The sequence below is a fragment of the Sphaerodactylus townsendi genome, linkage group LG02 (genome assembly GCF_021028975.2).
Source record: "Sphaerodactylus townsendi isolate TG3544 linkage group LG02, MPM_Stown_v2.3, whole genome shotgun sequence".
Taxonomy (NCBI): Eukaryota; Metazoa; Chordata; class Lepidosauria; order Squamata; family Sphaerodactylidae; genus Sphaerodactylus; species Sphaerodactylus townsendi.
The window spans coordinates 63,558,171-63,573,998 of record NC_059426.1 but is presented as its reverse complement, the minus strand read 5'-3'; the positions used below and the strand labels follow the sequence as shown (position 1 = coordinate 63,573,998).

General features: G+C 42.6%; 1 protein-coding gene across 16 annotated transcripts in view; it reads left to right on the top strand.

The window, feature by feature from the left end:
• BIN1 (bridging integrator 1) overlaps window positions 1-15,828 on the top strand; it is a 140,405-nt gene that overhangs the window by 53,390 nt on the left and 71,187 nt on the right. For all 16 annotated transcript variants that reach the window (XM_048486380.1, XM_048486378.1, XM_048486369.1 and 13 more), the window contains exon 2: window positions 6,258-6,338. In XM_048486380.1, the coding sequence (XP_048342337.1) occupies window positions 6,258-6,338 (81 nt within the window). The remainder of the gene's footprint in view (window positions 1-6,257; window positions 6,339-15,828) is intronic.

Sequence of the window (15,828 nt, the reverse complement as noted above, 5' to 3'; positions counted from 1 at the left end):
TTTGTCTAGCTTTAATTTGTCATGATGGAATTATCATCTTGCAGATTTCTTTTACTGGCTTACTTCTGGAGAAGCTGTTTGCCTTAGGAAAATGCACACACACCTGTATGAACACTTCCATAATGTGTTAAGTTACAGTCAGGCAGGAGAACAGGACACATATGAAAACTTTGAGAAAGAACGACTGATGCGAGGACAAATACCCATATAAGTGGGTATGTGTGTGGGGAGCAGGACTGGATAAGTCTTAATATCCTTCTCTTGGAGCCTAGTGGGAAAGGATGATGTAGTTTGGCTTGCAGTGAGGAACCAGCTGAGTGGTGAAAAGTTTAAAACATCTGAAGAAAGCATGCCAAGAAAGAGGGGAACATCCTTAGTTAAGATAATACTGCTTTGCGGCTATTCTTTGGTGGGCATGTAAATGTTACGGTAACATGCTCAAGATAAACTAGTTGGCTGTTATTTTTTGAAAGGTAAATTTCATCGATTTCCGTAGAATCTGCATTGTATACTAATGCATTCTTATTTCATTTGTTGGCTGTTCGCTAGTTGATAAAAGTGTTTTTTAAACATAAGGCGGTTGGGTTGTGGTGAGCCATTACCACTTGCCTAGATATTTGGATATGTGTATGCGTGTTCATACACACAGATTCCACCTTTCTGGAAATTCAGGGCACTGGAAGGACTTTGGGACACCGAGAATTGAGATTACCTTTAGTGATGTCAGTGTCTACTAAGAGGCCCCAATCACTGGAAAGGGGATTTGGGCAGGAAGGTGTTTTCCCAAAGGTATTCCTCACAAATTCCTCACAAACAAGCACCTTGGCAACTGAGCTCTCTTGGCTGCTTTCTTTGAGTACGTGACAAAGTGGGAAAGAGGGTGAGTGATCCCCCCGCAGGAGAATTTTTGATAGGAGAAGCTGAAAATTCCCGCTCTCCCACTAATATCAATTGCAAACCTTCGAAGACAGAGGATTTGCTTTTCTGAAGGAATGTCTTAATCCTAATCATGCATTTGTTTTCATTTGATTTTTCAGAGATAAAATCTTAATGTACCTGATATGTACACATATATAGTTCACAGTGTTTTAAAATCAGGTAAACACGGAGGAATGTGGGAGGGGTGAGTTAAAGGCCATGGAGAAATTAAACTCATGGGGCAGCCTGACACGGGGCCTCTCAGTAGAAAGAAGGGAGCATAGTGACCTGGACAGCAGATAGAAGTCTTAAAGTTTGTTGGCTAATTGGGATAAAGCACACCTGCTCTGAGATCATATCCCACCTGAACGGTACTAATTGGAACAGAAGGAGAGATTAATGGCTTGACTGTCATATCTCCTCCTTTGAAGCCTGTCAGTAGAGATAAGGGAGCTAGCAAAGAATTCACAAATAGATAAGGGTTAGCAGAAGACTTGATTGCTATAGAAACTTTGTACATGAGGTGTTTCAGACTCAAGTTACATTAAAAATATGAGATGGAAAAGGTGTGGTAAGAGGTGGGATAAGATGACCAAGTCTGTACGTTTACTTGACTCAACCCAATGAGCAAGAAGCGGGGAGGTATGTTTTTGTAACTATAAATTATGTTGCACAGGCGGCAGCGCTTCGAACCTCCTCCCTGTTGCTAACAGAGGAGAGTTCCCTCTTCTGCGCAGAATTGAAACAATAAACTCTGAACACTGAAGAAGCTTATGGATGGTTATTTGTGAGTAACCGGAGAGAGCCTTAGCTCTGAGGGCGGGGCTGAGCCCTGTCTCTAACATACCCAACATTATTAACTTTAGAGGTCAAGCAGTGGCTATTTTTGAAAAGATAGTGTGCCTGTGTATCATTTATTTTCCAACTGTGGGAAAAAATTGTGTTGACACAGTGTATAGTTTGAATGGCCCCTCAAATAATTTTCAGTCCTCTGGCCTCAGAGTCTTCTAGGGCCTGCCTCAAATCTCTGAGTGATACACTACAGTCTGTTTAGGCAAGTGATGCTATACTGCTCTGAGGAAGGTGTTTTGAGAGCCCTCTGTGTGCGGATAAGCCATAATCATCCCAGCTTGGTCAGAGTGCGTGTGGAACAAATGAGAAAATGACTCAGCAGCTTGATCCTGCACAGCTGCAAAATGCATCTGCCTGCTGTCTGCAACCTTCATGAAGGTTGCAAGCAATTATGATTTGTATGAATTCCTTTATTTCCTGCCAGCTGGCAATGGAGCAACTTGGATGGAGTAATGGTAAGGGTACTTTGTCTTTTAAGACAAAGGTATAGAATTTGTGTCTTTGATAACTCAAAGCATGGCATTCAAAATGTTCCTTAAAAAATAGCCAGTACAATGTGTACTTTACATTCGGTACAAAGAACAGGCATAATAATATTAATGCTGAGCAGAGGTAGAGTGATGGGAAACTGCGCCCGGGGCGCACATGCGCCCTGCACCCCTGCTGTGGCGCCGCAAGCCCCACCCAGCCCCAGAACACCCCCTTTATGCCCCTGCCATGACCTGACCACGTCTGTGCTGTGGCTCTGCCCAGGGCATCACAGCCCCCCCCCCCGCCACTGATGCTGAGTCCAGAGAACACCTCCAACTTTGCCACACTCATTGTAGGCTCACAGTTGGTGGAAAAGTTGGCAAATAGTGATGAAGTCCTCCCCCTGGTTTATTTATTTATTAGTTAGTTTTGATATACCGCCCCATCCCCTAAGGGCTCTGGCCATGTACAGGTCAATAAAACACAGTTAAATTTAAATCTCAGTTAAAACCGTTCCAAAACAGACACTCCAACCTTAACTCTAAAAAAATTTCACATTCAACATCACAGCTCATCTGGGCGGTTGTTAGCTGTGGGGTCCATGGTACCTATTTCTAATGTGTCACCTCTGTTTTTTAAAAGCAGAATGTTTCAGACAGGATGGGCGTGCAAGGATGGGCGTTCTTGACGCGTGCAAGGTAGCCTACTTCACATTGGGGGCAGGTTTACTATGTTTCCAAGCAGAGCATTCTCACCACTGCTGACTTTCATTTATAATTTTTGTACACTTGCACATTTGCAATTTCTCAGCACTGAGTCAAAATGAAACAAAAGTTTCCTCCTTATCTCCCCTATAGAGCTGATAGAAATGCAAGTTGGTGGTCAAGGGCATATTATATTCCCTGCTAGCCTAGCCTTCAAAGTGACTGAGAGCTCTAATTTCTGTAGGGGATGTTGTTTAGTCAGCCACCCACGCAATGCTAGCCTTCAATTAAGTTTTGCTCGCTGAATATAATGTTACAGGGTATTGGCTGTTCATACTTGAATGTGTTTATGGCAAAATTCAAGATGGCAGTGTGAAATAAACTGGAGATTAAAGTTACCTTTAATTGTAGGGCTCTAAGTGTGCGACAGGTGAATCCTTTCCTTGAGTTCTGTTATGTCCAGAACAAAATATTGGTTCCCAGCTTTTGAATTCATAATCACTGTTAACACCCCAAATAAACTTCTGTCATTATAAAAGACTAACACATGTGGTAGCATTAGCTTTCATAAGCCAGAGCAGACTCCACCAAGTGTATGGATTGGAGGAAGGGTGAAAAGTTATTGTAAAGAAGCCAGAAGGCTCAGCAATCCAAAACACTGATGTTTTACATTATACTGTGGCACACAGATGAAAGCAAATTTGAGCTGAGTAAGCAATCTAATCAGAGTTGATGTGGACCACTCTCTACAGTTGATGAATTGGTGAAGCAAGAATGCTAGTATACGTAAACTGGTACAAAGAGATAATTGTTTCTGTAGTGATCTAGCCAGATCTAGTTCCTAATGAGTACAAGACTCATAGTGAGAAATCCCCTACATGAACTCAGAAATTTAGCGATGTGTGTATGTTCAATGTCTGACACCTCACAAATTCTCCACCAATATTCTTCCCAAGGGACTCTTAAAGAAATTTGTTGGCCCATGTGGTGGCTATTCAGACCTAAGCAGTTTTTGTTACGCTCACTTTTGTTACACTTTGTTACACTGTCTTATTAATGTAACAATCTTAGCGCTGTTGCATTTGTTACTTGGCGGAAAGGTTTTGCCAGTGTGTGTGAATGGGAGGAGGAGCCACAGCTGATCTTAGCTCCCCGAAGTAACTCTATTTATGTATTTATATTATTTATAGTTGCCTTTCTCACTGAGACTCAAGGTGGATTACACAGTATAAGTCAATATGGTCAACAAGACAGCACTTGTGTGTTGTACATGTATACCTAAAGGGTAACATGTTAAGAACAATAGCTTGTTTGTGTACATTTGAACAACATAAAATGCATAATCAATTCTGTAATTCCCCCTTTGTATTTTGCATATAAATTAGACTTCGTGATTTGGTAAAGCCGAATCTGAACTATCCCCCCACCCCCCTGCCCAAAAGCCCTATTTGACTTTTGTGGGTTTGATTCGGCCACTTATAGCAAGTCAAATATTTTAAAAACACAGTAATGCGGACTGCTATTTGAGTTTTCGTGTTTTGTCCATTTAAAGTTTAAAGGGACTTTTTCACAGAGGCTAGCCACTTGGAGTCCCTTTAAACTGACTTGAAAAATGTGATCTACCAGGCCACGGCCACGCAGCCCGGAAAACCCACAACCAAATATTTTTGGTTATCTCGAACCAGATATTCAGATTTTTCAATAATTTTAAAGCCAGAAAAGCCCAAATATGAAGTTTACCAAGTTTTTTCTTCAATCCTAATATACATTTGTGTGGTAGATGTATACCTCTTGCTTATGATAAGTGTATGTTGGAACAAGTGTTAACCTTTGAGGAGCCATTTGGACTCCAGTTTTGTGTAACATGTGAAGCTGTCTCTTGTCTGCACTGTGGCAGCCAGAACAATTCACATACTGTGCACTACTTCTATTTCTGAAAGTGCCTCTTCAGCTTCACCTTGGTAATCACTCACCCCAGAGTAGCCCTGTGTAGGAAATGTTCAAAGCATACCCCTCAACAACCCACTTGACTCTATACAAAAGAGTGTTAAAAGGAAATGGCTGATAAATGAAGTGTCTTGATTAACATTTACTGTGTCTGTAACAGTGGGCAAACTACCTTGTAAAAAGAATTATTTTGGCACAGAGAGAGACTTGGCTGGTTGCCATGGTTATTCTAAGTCTTGCTGGTGACAGAAGGATGACAGTCACCCAGGGCTACTTTCAGCCCAAGCTGAGGTTCAACTCAAATCTGCGAAATCTGAAGAGAACTTCTGTGAATATGAATGTCTTCTTGTTTCACAAAATGCCTTGTTTGTGTGTAAGAAGAGGTTTTACAGTAGTGGTTCTCAAACTGTAGTGGGCCTCACTGTTAAGTCTAACCCACTTTTGGGACCAGTTTGCAAGGATACTTCCTAATCAAGCCCCTTGGTCTGGGTACAGGTGAAGAAACCCCGTCTTCCTGGCAAATACTACAACCAGACTTCTCTTCTCATTTGAATACAAATCTTTACTTGGCCTGTTCTCTGCTGAGTTTTCCACCCAGCAGATTTCTCTTCCCATTCTGCAGGTTCATCTTCATTTTCTCACTGTTGTCCACAGCTGGAGAACCCTCTTTAAGTCTTTGAATGATAGGCATTCAGAACGGAAAAACCCAGAAAGCAGAAATGTAACAAGAGAGCACCATTCTGCAGGCCCATCAACAAAACATTCATGCCAACTCTTGATCAAGGCATGGACAGGTTAACGAATCTGAGATACTCCATCCAAGTAGTTTCCAATCACGAGTAGTACAGAGGCTGAGCTCTAAAGTGGGTAAAACTGGTTTCCCCACTGCTGTTGTTGGTCCTTTCCCTCAGTATATAGTTAAGTGGATGGAGAACATCTGAAAAAGTCTATATTTAGTACTACTTTCTCAGAACAGGTTTTCTGTCTGTTAGGTGGAGAACAAAATGTGCTGAACTCAGATGAATGGACAAAAGAGATTTCATTTATCTTTCCCACATAGCAATATGAGCATATCAGTGTATGAAACTGCCTTATTTGTCATTTTAAATTGTTGTAAGCCACCCTGAGCCTGACGTGATGGGAAAGGATGGGGTGGAAATTGAATGAATAGTATGTTTTACAAGGGTGCTGGACCAGGTGGACCATAATCTCTGACAGGTAGCGGATCTCCAAAGTTTCAGTCTTCCCAGTTCCACTACCTGAAATCTTTAACAGGACATATCCTCCCACCTCCATTTTACTGTCTTGTTTAAATCTTGTGACTCTGTGGTTCTAAAGCCCTGTCTTCTCTTTTTTTGTATGTAGGTCCTACAGAAGCTTGGCAAAGCTGACGAGACAAAAGATGAGCAATTTGAACAGTGTGTGCAAAACTTTAACAAACAGCTGGTAAGCAATTTTTCAATAGTACCCTTTAACCCTTGATTAGTATTTCTTTGATATGATGATTCAATCAGAAATAGTTTGGGGAAAAAAAACTACTGCAGTGTGGGTGCAGGCCAGGCTGCTTTATCCAGTGGTCAAAAGGGACAGTTGCCCAGGGCTGACTGCTGTCAGGGACCCAGTTGTGTGCAACAGCACACTACATATTGGCGTAGAAGGCACAGTGTTTAGAGGAAAAGTGGGATGAAAATATTGGCCTCCCCTTTCCTCTATTGTTCATTTGAATGTGAGCAGAGTGCTTATGAACTTAAAAACACTGTAAAAGCAGTATTTGTAAACATTGGGTAACTTGGACACATCTGGTCTTCTTCTATAGCTGGAGGCTCACTGGTTATTCCTTCTATTTCATGCTAGTACCTAAAGCAGTGACGTAGGTATAGATTTTTTAGGGGAGAGGTTGGGGGCGGGGCTATGCCTCAGTGGTGGGATCCAAAAATTTTAATAACAGGTTCCGATGGTGGTGGGATTCAAACAGTGGCGCCGCAGCACACACACACCTCCAGTCCCTATTGGGCAGGGAGGTTGCTTTAGTAACTCCTTCTCGGCACTCAGAAAAAATTAGTAACCACTTCTAGAGAAGTGGTGAGAACTGGTTGGATCCCACCTCTGCCATGCCTCCCTGAGCCCCGCCCCCATCCCCAGTGCTTATAAAAGCAGCTCTTCGAGGCCAGGGACAGCAGACTCCCCTGCCCTGCCCCCCTGCCCACCCACCCCCACCGGCTGGGCACGCAGCCGGCAGTCCCTTCTGCCCTCCCCTCCGGGCAGAGGCATAGCTAGGGAAAATAGAGCCCTGCACAAAATCTGAGTTTTGTGCCCCCCCCCCCCCATGGGTGGCCACTGTGATTCTGGAATCCACCCCCAAACAGCATTACTTTCAATTGTGTTTCAACTAGGGAGCCCAGATTCTCCTTTTAAATCCACCTTAAAGGAAGAATCTAGGGTCCCCAGTTAAAACAGTGTTGAAAAGTGATGCTTTTTTGTGGTGGATTATCCCCCACTCTGAAACAGCATCACTTTTAATGTTTAAACTGGGGACCTCAGATTCACCCTTTAAGTCCATGCTGAAGGAAGTGGATTTAAAAGGAGAATCTGGGGAAATTGGGAGGGGGGGGGTGCCTGCTGTCAGGGGTGCAACTGTTAATCTAGCAGCACCAAACTTTCAGGGTATCTTTAGGAGACTCTCCTGATGATACTACCCAGGTTTGGTTCAGGGGGTCCAAAGTTATGGACGCTCAAATGTGTAGCCCCATCTTCTATTAGCTCCCATTGGGAACAATGGGGGCACCCCCTTTGGGAGTCCATAACTTTGGACCCCCTGAACCAAACCTCACCAAACCTTGGTGGAATCATCAGGATAGTCTCCCAAAACATCCCTGAAATTTTGGTGCTGCTAGCTAGCTTAAAAACTGTGCCACCTGCAGGCCGAAAACTGAAAAAACACACACACTAAAAATACAAAAAACCCCCACAAATGGGGGTGGAGCTTCAGATATGTAATGGGGGGGTTGAACCTGAGGAACCCCCCCCCTTACCTACATCCTTGCTTCAAAGGACAGTGGGAGATATAAGGGGAAAATGGATTGGGGGGGGGGTAGAATCAGCAAGCCAGTATGTGATGTCATTTCTGTGAAAACTGGAAATGATGTCATGACATTGGGCAGCAATGCTATAGGAGGTTTTAAAAACTCTGTGGCTCAATCACCATTCTTATGTTTATTTTTATTCATTTAAAACATTTTAATGCCACTTTTCTATTCAATCAGAGTCTCCACGATGGCAAACATTAAAATGTTAGAATAATTGAAAACAACCTTTTACATTTACAAAATAATTTCTATAATTCTATAAAAACACAGGAATATGCACCACCAGAACCAGAAAGGAGAGCAATAACGGTTATCTATGGAGAGAGAGTTTAATAGTTTTATGCTGAAGTTTTGCTGCAATGGTTGGTATTTCCTGTTCTGTTCTGCATCTAGAAAGGGTGCCATTTCAGCTGCACAAATTGGGATGCAGAGTAAACTTGTTTGAATGTTCAGGTCTTTGTACCTTTCCAAGCCAACTGAAGACTTAAAGAACCTGGTGTTTGTGTATACATATTCACTCAAGTTGGTGTGTTTAGAAGGGTGGGAAAGGCTTCTCTCCAGAATGAAGAGAGTTTTGTTATTTTGTTGTGAAGACAAGCAGCTGTCCTTGATTTGCTAAGCTGAGAGCCTTTCTGTACAGTCATTGGGGGGCATAAGACTTGATGTAGAAAGGGTGGGATGTAAAATTAGCAGTCAGTGTTCTTGCTTAGTGAGGTCATCTTTCCTTATTTCTCAATGGGCAGGGGGTTATCTTGTTCTAAATACCTTGTATGTCCATTCAGAGAACCAAGAGACTGCAGCTCTCACTCTGTGAATGGCACAAGATCTCCCTCCATTTTTTGCTCGGAGATGGACTTTGCTACATGATAGACAGCTGAATGTGACTCTTTTTGTTGGCAGAGGTACCAGCATTCCTGGTGTTTCAGCTGCCTCTGGGATTTGAGGAGCAGCACTGCTGGGGATGGACAGTAGGAGGTGGAGTCTTCCTGCTGTAATTGTCTGTATTAAGTTATTGTCCCTTGGGGAACCTCCTCAGAATAAGCCTTTAGCGTCATGGTTAAAAGTGGCAGTTGGTAAAAGCAGTGGGGCACCCTAGAAATAAGAGAGAGCAGCATGCTGGGAAATTCTTCCTCCCAATCTTTCCCTATTTGCGTTTAACTTTCACAGAGTTGGATAAAGAGCATCTGCAGTTGAGTGACTCTATATCAGTGGCACAGATCCAATTGCAGTTGCTTATTAATAGGTAATTGGCTGTTGAGAAGTGATACTGCATAGCAGCACAGATCTTGAACTGCAATCCATGAAGCCCCAGTTAATACTTAGGAAACATGTTTTCCCCTCCAGTTTTAGTGTTTTACAGTGTTCAAAGCACATCATGTTCTTTTTTTTAAATCTCAATAACCCTCATCACAAATTGTAAGTCATTTTTATTCACACTATAAACTGAGGATGTCTTGTCTAAGGATGACAGTGTGCCTTGGAAGATTGTGAGGCAACATTTGAATAATTTGTTTGAGGTATCAACAAATGAAAAGGAGGTACCCTTTTCCTTTGTATGACCTGAAATATTGCTAAGTGTGAATGCTGAGTAAGTTTGATGCATGCATGTTACTTAGCTTGTGCAAGTAGGCTATTCACTTTGGGTTTTCCAGGGCATCAGTTTAAAATAAAAATAGTGAACATCTATTTTGTAGTTTGTATTAAAATTTATGTGGTAAATTTGCATGTCAGGGACAGGAGTGGACCAGTTTGCCCAGCTTGCAATCTAAGGATGCCACTTAGCTCTGACACTGAACTGTAAGAGCACTCAACAGACAGCAGAACTGCATCCGGTTCCTCCCTGCTTGGCTCCCAGTATATGAAAGTCCTGAGAGAAGGCCTGGAGTATGCATCACCCATCAGCTGTCATTCTGAACAACTGAGGCAGAGTAACGTGTGGCTAATATGTTGCCATCAGGGACAGAAGAAAAATGTTAATCTTTTATTTTTAAAATATAAGTAGGGGTGTCTACAAAAGTTTATTAGGGTTAGTTTTGCAGTCAGTTCTTACCTCCACCCAAACTGCTGTTTACTTCATCTATGTCAGAGTTAGGCTTTGATTCCCTACTTCTTAAGATGACAGGTGAACACTTACCTGGTGAACTGGATTTGTTACCCTACTCCTACACGCGAAGCCTGCTGGGTGACCTTGGGCTAGTCAAAATTCTCTCAGAACTCTCTCAGTCTCACCTACTTCACAAGGTGTCTGTTATGGGGAGAGGAAGGGAAGGAATTTGTAAGCTGCTTTGAGACTCCTTATAGGTGGGGAAGGTGGGGTATCAATCCAAACTCTACTTCTTTTTCACCACCCGGGGAAGCGGGTGTTACACTCTATGTGGGTTTTTCGCCCTACATGTTTTTTCTGGTTAAAGAATAGTCAGTGAACATTGGGAACAATTTTTTTCTTTAAAGTTTCATGGATCCTCAGATGTTACAGAATGTACTACTATGGAGTTTTCCCCACGGACATAATATCCCAAGGGAAAACCAGGATCAAACATAACGGGCTGTTTGTATCTCGATTTCTCCCTTCGCATGGCTGCCCCGTCAGCGTGTTCAGGCCGGGAGGAAGAACACCAGTGAATTATACACGAGCCCCCAGTTTATTTTCATTTTCCACATGAATGTTTATGTTTACGTATTTACACAGTTTCCATTTACGTCGTATACGTAGATTCCTGCGCATGCGCGAACATTCCTGTTTTTCTGACATTCTGATTGGCTATAGCTGTGGGGCGGGAGAGCAGGTGGCGAGGCAGGAAATATAAACCATCTGTGGTGTTTGCATGGGAGCGGGAGCGGCCCGGCCTTTTAAAAAAGAACCTCCAAAGCTGCAGGTTGAGAGAAATCTTGAAGGGCAGGCCTGGAAGCCATGCGGAAGTCATGGCCAAACCGGGATGTTTCACCTCCTTATCCCAGGATATATTGGCTGTGTGGAAAACGCCTATGAGTCTTATTTTTTTCTTTGTAGTCTCCTCAGATCCTGGGGAAAAGGAGAAGAACATTTTCCAAATTTGAAGGCAGATCATTGGAGCAAACACTTGGATAAAAGATAGGTCAGGTTAGGATTCATTCTGAGCTGGAGAAATGTGCTACTCTGTAGTTGTGTGCTTTGAATGACCTCATGGTTGAAAAATGGGACATAAATTCCAAGAAGCCATTGTTGCTTCATATTAATTCTGTGAAAAGATAGCCAAAGTTCCCTAGTTGTTGCATATGATTTGATTCTTAAATATCAAAAAAGAGTGGGTGTCTCCTTGCCAATGCATTTGATTAGTTATTTGCCATGTGTTTATGTCCCATCCTACCTGCAAGGAGCTTAAAAGGCACCCAAGAAATTATTCCATCTTTTCAAAAACCCTCTGGATATGCTTTTGTGAGTTGTCCACAGAGCTTCAAGGTTGAATAGGGGTCTGAATCCAGGGCCTGCAAGTGATTGGTTCTTGTTTGAAAGGCACACTCTGATTATTTTCAAGACAATTAATACCAAGAGTATTTCTTGTGTTGTAAACAGTACTTTGCAATTTTCGCTACTATTTTTGTGGGTAGCTACATCTGGACTTGCTTGAAAGCTCCAGCTTGCATGTGAGCGAGAAGGTATTTTTGGTTTGCTAGCTGAAAACAGGTGCGCTGCATATGCAGAAATTCCCACTTGTGTGAAGCTGTTGTCAAGGAAAGTGTTGATGCTAAAAATAATTGCCAGCGTGTTCTTTTGAGAAAGCTGTAATTCGGCATAGTGCCTTCTGCACCAATGTGGATAGCAAAGAAAACAAAATGGTACTAGGGAAGAGCCTGGAATAGTCCTCTGATGGAGAAGCTAGAAGAACGTAGCAGCCCAATACAGTCAGCAGAATGACTCATCTCCTGTCTGAGACATCATAGGAGAACTCTTTCATTTCATCTACCCCTATCTCATTTGCACTGTTCAACAAACCAAGAGAGACCTGAGCACATAAGAATGATGAACATCAGTTTTGTGACTTGTGAGAGGCTTTCGGAAAGGAATACAGCTTCACTGAAGTTTTCATGTCATAGCAGTCTCCTGTAAACAGAACACTGCTGGGATTGACTAAGAGAATTGTACCAGAGAATAAGTCTGAATTTTTTTTCTTTCCTTTCCTTTTAACTTTAAAAAAGAAATTGTGTATATTTATGGTATTAAAAGATAAAATAAGTTGATATTATACTATACCAGGGGTAGGGAACCTGCGGCTCTCCAGATGTTCAGGAACTACAATTCCCATCAGCCTCTGTCAGCATGGCCAATTGGCCATGCTGGTGAAAGCTTCGATGGGAAGTATGTTCTAATTTATACGCAGAGTCTATATTTTATACATTTCTGAGTTTCTGAGCTTTTTCTGTAACCTCTGCTGGCCTTTGCATGTTGCTTGTGGCTTCTGCAAAACTCCCCCCAAATTTCCATTTAATTTCTTATGCTGACCCATGATAAATCAAAACTGCGATAGGGAAAGTCGTGATGTGAAACGGATAGCTATATTTGATTTTATTTAAAAGCTTGGCTTGGATCAGCTGGACATTTTAGACTGCAGCAAGAGGGGGTGATAAGAAAGTTGTATTTTGTGAGAAAAAACCCTCGTCCACAGAAACGCTGTTGGATCCAACTTGCTATATCTACTTAAGTGACTTTGTAGGACGCTAGATCTCAGTTCAAGAAATGCCAGCATAGTTGAGCGTTTTACATCCACTCTTTCTAGATCTGCTTTCCTCTGTTTAGTGTGTGAACCATTGGACTAGCAGGTACCACCTAGCAGCATAAAATGATGATGACTTTTTTGGTAAAAAAAGATAAATATAGCAAGCAGGTGTGCATTAGAAATCCCAGTTTTCAATCACACCCCTCTAGGGATCAAACTAAATCAGACATGGGAGGCCTATCATGGATCTCCCCAGAACAAGATCCACCAGACCACGGCCACACAGCCCGGAAAACCCACCAGAACCAGTTGAACCAGTTGAATCAGGCCATGAAAGCCTTTGACAATACATTCCCCAGTTTTTGTCTTTAAAGCAGCTATAAGGGAGTGGGGATTAACCTTTCCTCCTATGCATTATTTCAAAATCTTCTCACAAAAAAACTATTTAACTGCGCTGCAGTAGGAAAAAAAGGGAAGTGCCTGTATCTTCTTATTTTCTGCAGCAGGGTTAATGGCTGTGTGTAACTGGTCTGATTTTGATTAGGTAGATGGCAGAAGGAAAAGAGCTGCCAGTAAAAGTTGAACCCTCTCCCACCCTTAGGTAAAAGGGAGAGAGAAAAAGAGTAATTTGCAGTGCAATCCTTTGCAGAATTACTGCAGTCTAAGCTCATTGCAATCAGTGGGCTTAGAATGGAATAACTCTGCAAAGGATTGCACTGGTGATAAGGGCATGCTTGCTTATTGATCATTGGAATGCATCATGTACACCTATCTCTGGGTTCTTTTTTAAAAATTGAAAATGCATATCATTGGCCTAAAAGTCGTATTCCATTCTTTCCGAGTGCACATTGTATATACAGACGAATGCACACAAATAGCAATAGCACTGTCTCCTTGAGTCAACCCCATTTCATGCTAATTTATTTGGAAAGTAGTCCCACTGACTTCACTCAGCCTTATTTCCAAATCAGTGTGCGTAGGATAGCAGTTCCATGAGCAACGTGGGTCATTTTTTTGGCCTCACTTTTATGCTTCTCCAAGTTCACTGTTTGATTTAATATAGTATTGCTTAGATGTAACAGGATACAGTGATAGTAGCAAATAATTCTTTAACCAAACTTCCTTCCTGCTGGGGCAGTTTTGCTACCTCAGCAGCAAAGATGGGAGGCTCTGGAGTGTCTGCTTAGCATAAACAGGAAGGTCTGTTCGAAAAAGCTTTAATGCATGGCAGTAGTGACACCACATCAGTGGAAATGGCAGTGTGGTCCTTGTTTAGTTTAGAGTGCATCAGATGGGAAATAGGAAACAAACTCACACGGGAGTGAATTTATGCAGGGGGGAATAGAGGTGAGGGTGATGTTGATGGGAAATGTCTGTTCTCAGATGCTTTCTGAAGCAAATGGCCTGTGAGTGTCTCCTCTCTAAATCCCCCCTTTACAAGGATGAAAGCAAAATGGAAACATGGTCTCCCCTGTGTTTCTGCCATCAGAGGTGGCATTCCCCGCTTCTTGCATCCGCCCTTTGAAGCTTCACAGCTGTTTCTGTGGCAGTTCAGAATCCCGATCAACCTTTGTTTAAATATAGCTATGAAAGGGGATCCAGTGTGTGACCTTTTCCTTTTCTGATGGTTTCATCTTTGTGATGTGTGTCTCCAGAGAAAGCGTAAGGGGGAGAACAGCTGATTTTTACCAGAATAATACCTGAAAATTTCAAAGCCTATAGAGTAAACTCTCAAAACATCCATTCTTAAGAATGCCTTTTGAGTGGAGAGACCTTTTTCTTGGTAACCCCGTACCTGGCTGATATTTATAGCTTTGTGTGTCTTACTCTGTAGTAGTACTGTTAAATATGGGAGCTACTCTGGTAGAACTGAGCTGTTTTCTTTCCTTTGCATTTTTCCTGCTGCAGAGCTACTAGCTCCAGAGAAGCCCCTGGGATACTTGTGGTGGTGGCCTTTGCTGAATCAAAATTAATTTGATTCTAAAATCAATCCTTAGTATTCCATTCTAGAAAATGGGTTGTCAAATACTTTCTGACCTCTTGAATATTTGTTGACTGTTCTTGAAAGAGGGTAAGATTATGATATCCCATTCTGGTATTTAATGGTTGACATCGGCAGCATTTAATAATTGATGCATAATGTTGTTTGGCAGCATTTGCTAGATAACATGCAAGAGCATTCTGTTCTCCGACTGTATTTGCTAATTGAGATTCAGTGGGAGATAACAAACAGTGGACTGCAAATGAGATTTCCCAGTTCCTGCCAAAATGGCCAAGAGCTAAGAAAAGTTTAGAGTAAAATGACATATTCAAAATATACAAAGTTTCAGAGGGCAGCTGTGCTGGTCTGTACTAGAACAGTTAGATTTGGATGCTGTAGCAGCTATGGCCATTTCCGCATGGCCGAAAAACAGCGCCATAGGGATGGTAAAAACACCGTCCCTGGGGCACTGTTCACACAGTTGGCACTGTTGCATCGCAGCAGCACCATGCTCGCCCCCCCAACCTGCGCGAAATTGCCACTTTTGAAACTTTTCAGTCTTTTCAAAAGCAGCGTCTTCCTGCTGGCATGGTGCAAAGCACACCGGCATGAGGGTGCCACTTTTGGCCCCTCCAGTGTTCCCATTTACCTACCTCTCCTCCCTGTGCAGCTCCGGAGGTTGGAGAGCAGCATGGGCATGTCCCTCCAGCTGTCCAGAGCTGTGCAGGGAGGAGAGGTAGATGAACGGGTTGACCCGCAGGTGGCTCTCCATGCAGAGCTGCCTCTGCAGGTTGCAGCAGCCTCAGCACTGCCCACACGAGACCATGTGAATGATCCCGTGCATCCACCGGCATTAATTATGCCAGTGGACAGCCGTTTCTGCCGCCATGCAGAAACGGCCGTAGTGACTAACAGGAGTTTCAGGATATAAGCTTTCGAGAGTCAGAGCTCCCTTCATCAGACTTGAGTCATAGATTTCTGTTTCCATTTATGTCAAATGAGGGAAGCTTTGACTCTTGAAAACTTGCACCCCAAAACTCTTGTTGATCTATAAGCTGCTGCTAGATTCAAATCTGAATATTCTAAATGTAAAATCAGATTTGATTTACAATATCATTCTCTGTTTTATCCTCACAACAACAACCTTGGCTAGTATGTTAGGCTGAGAGAAAGAC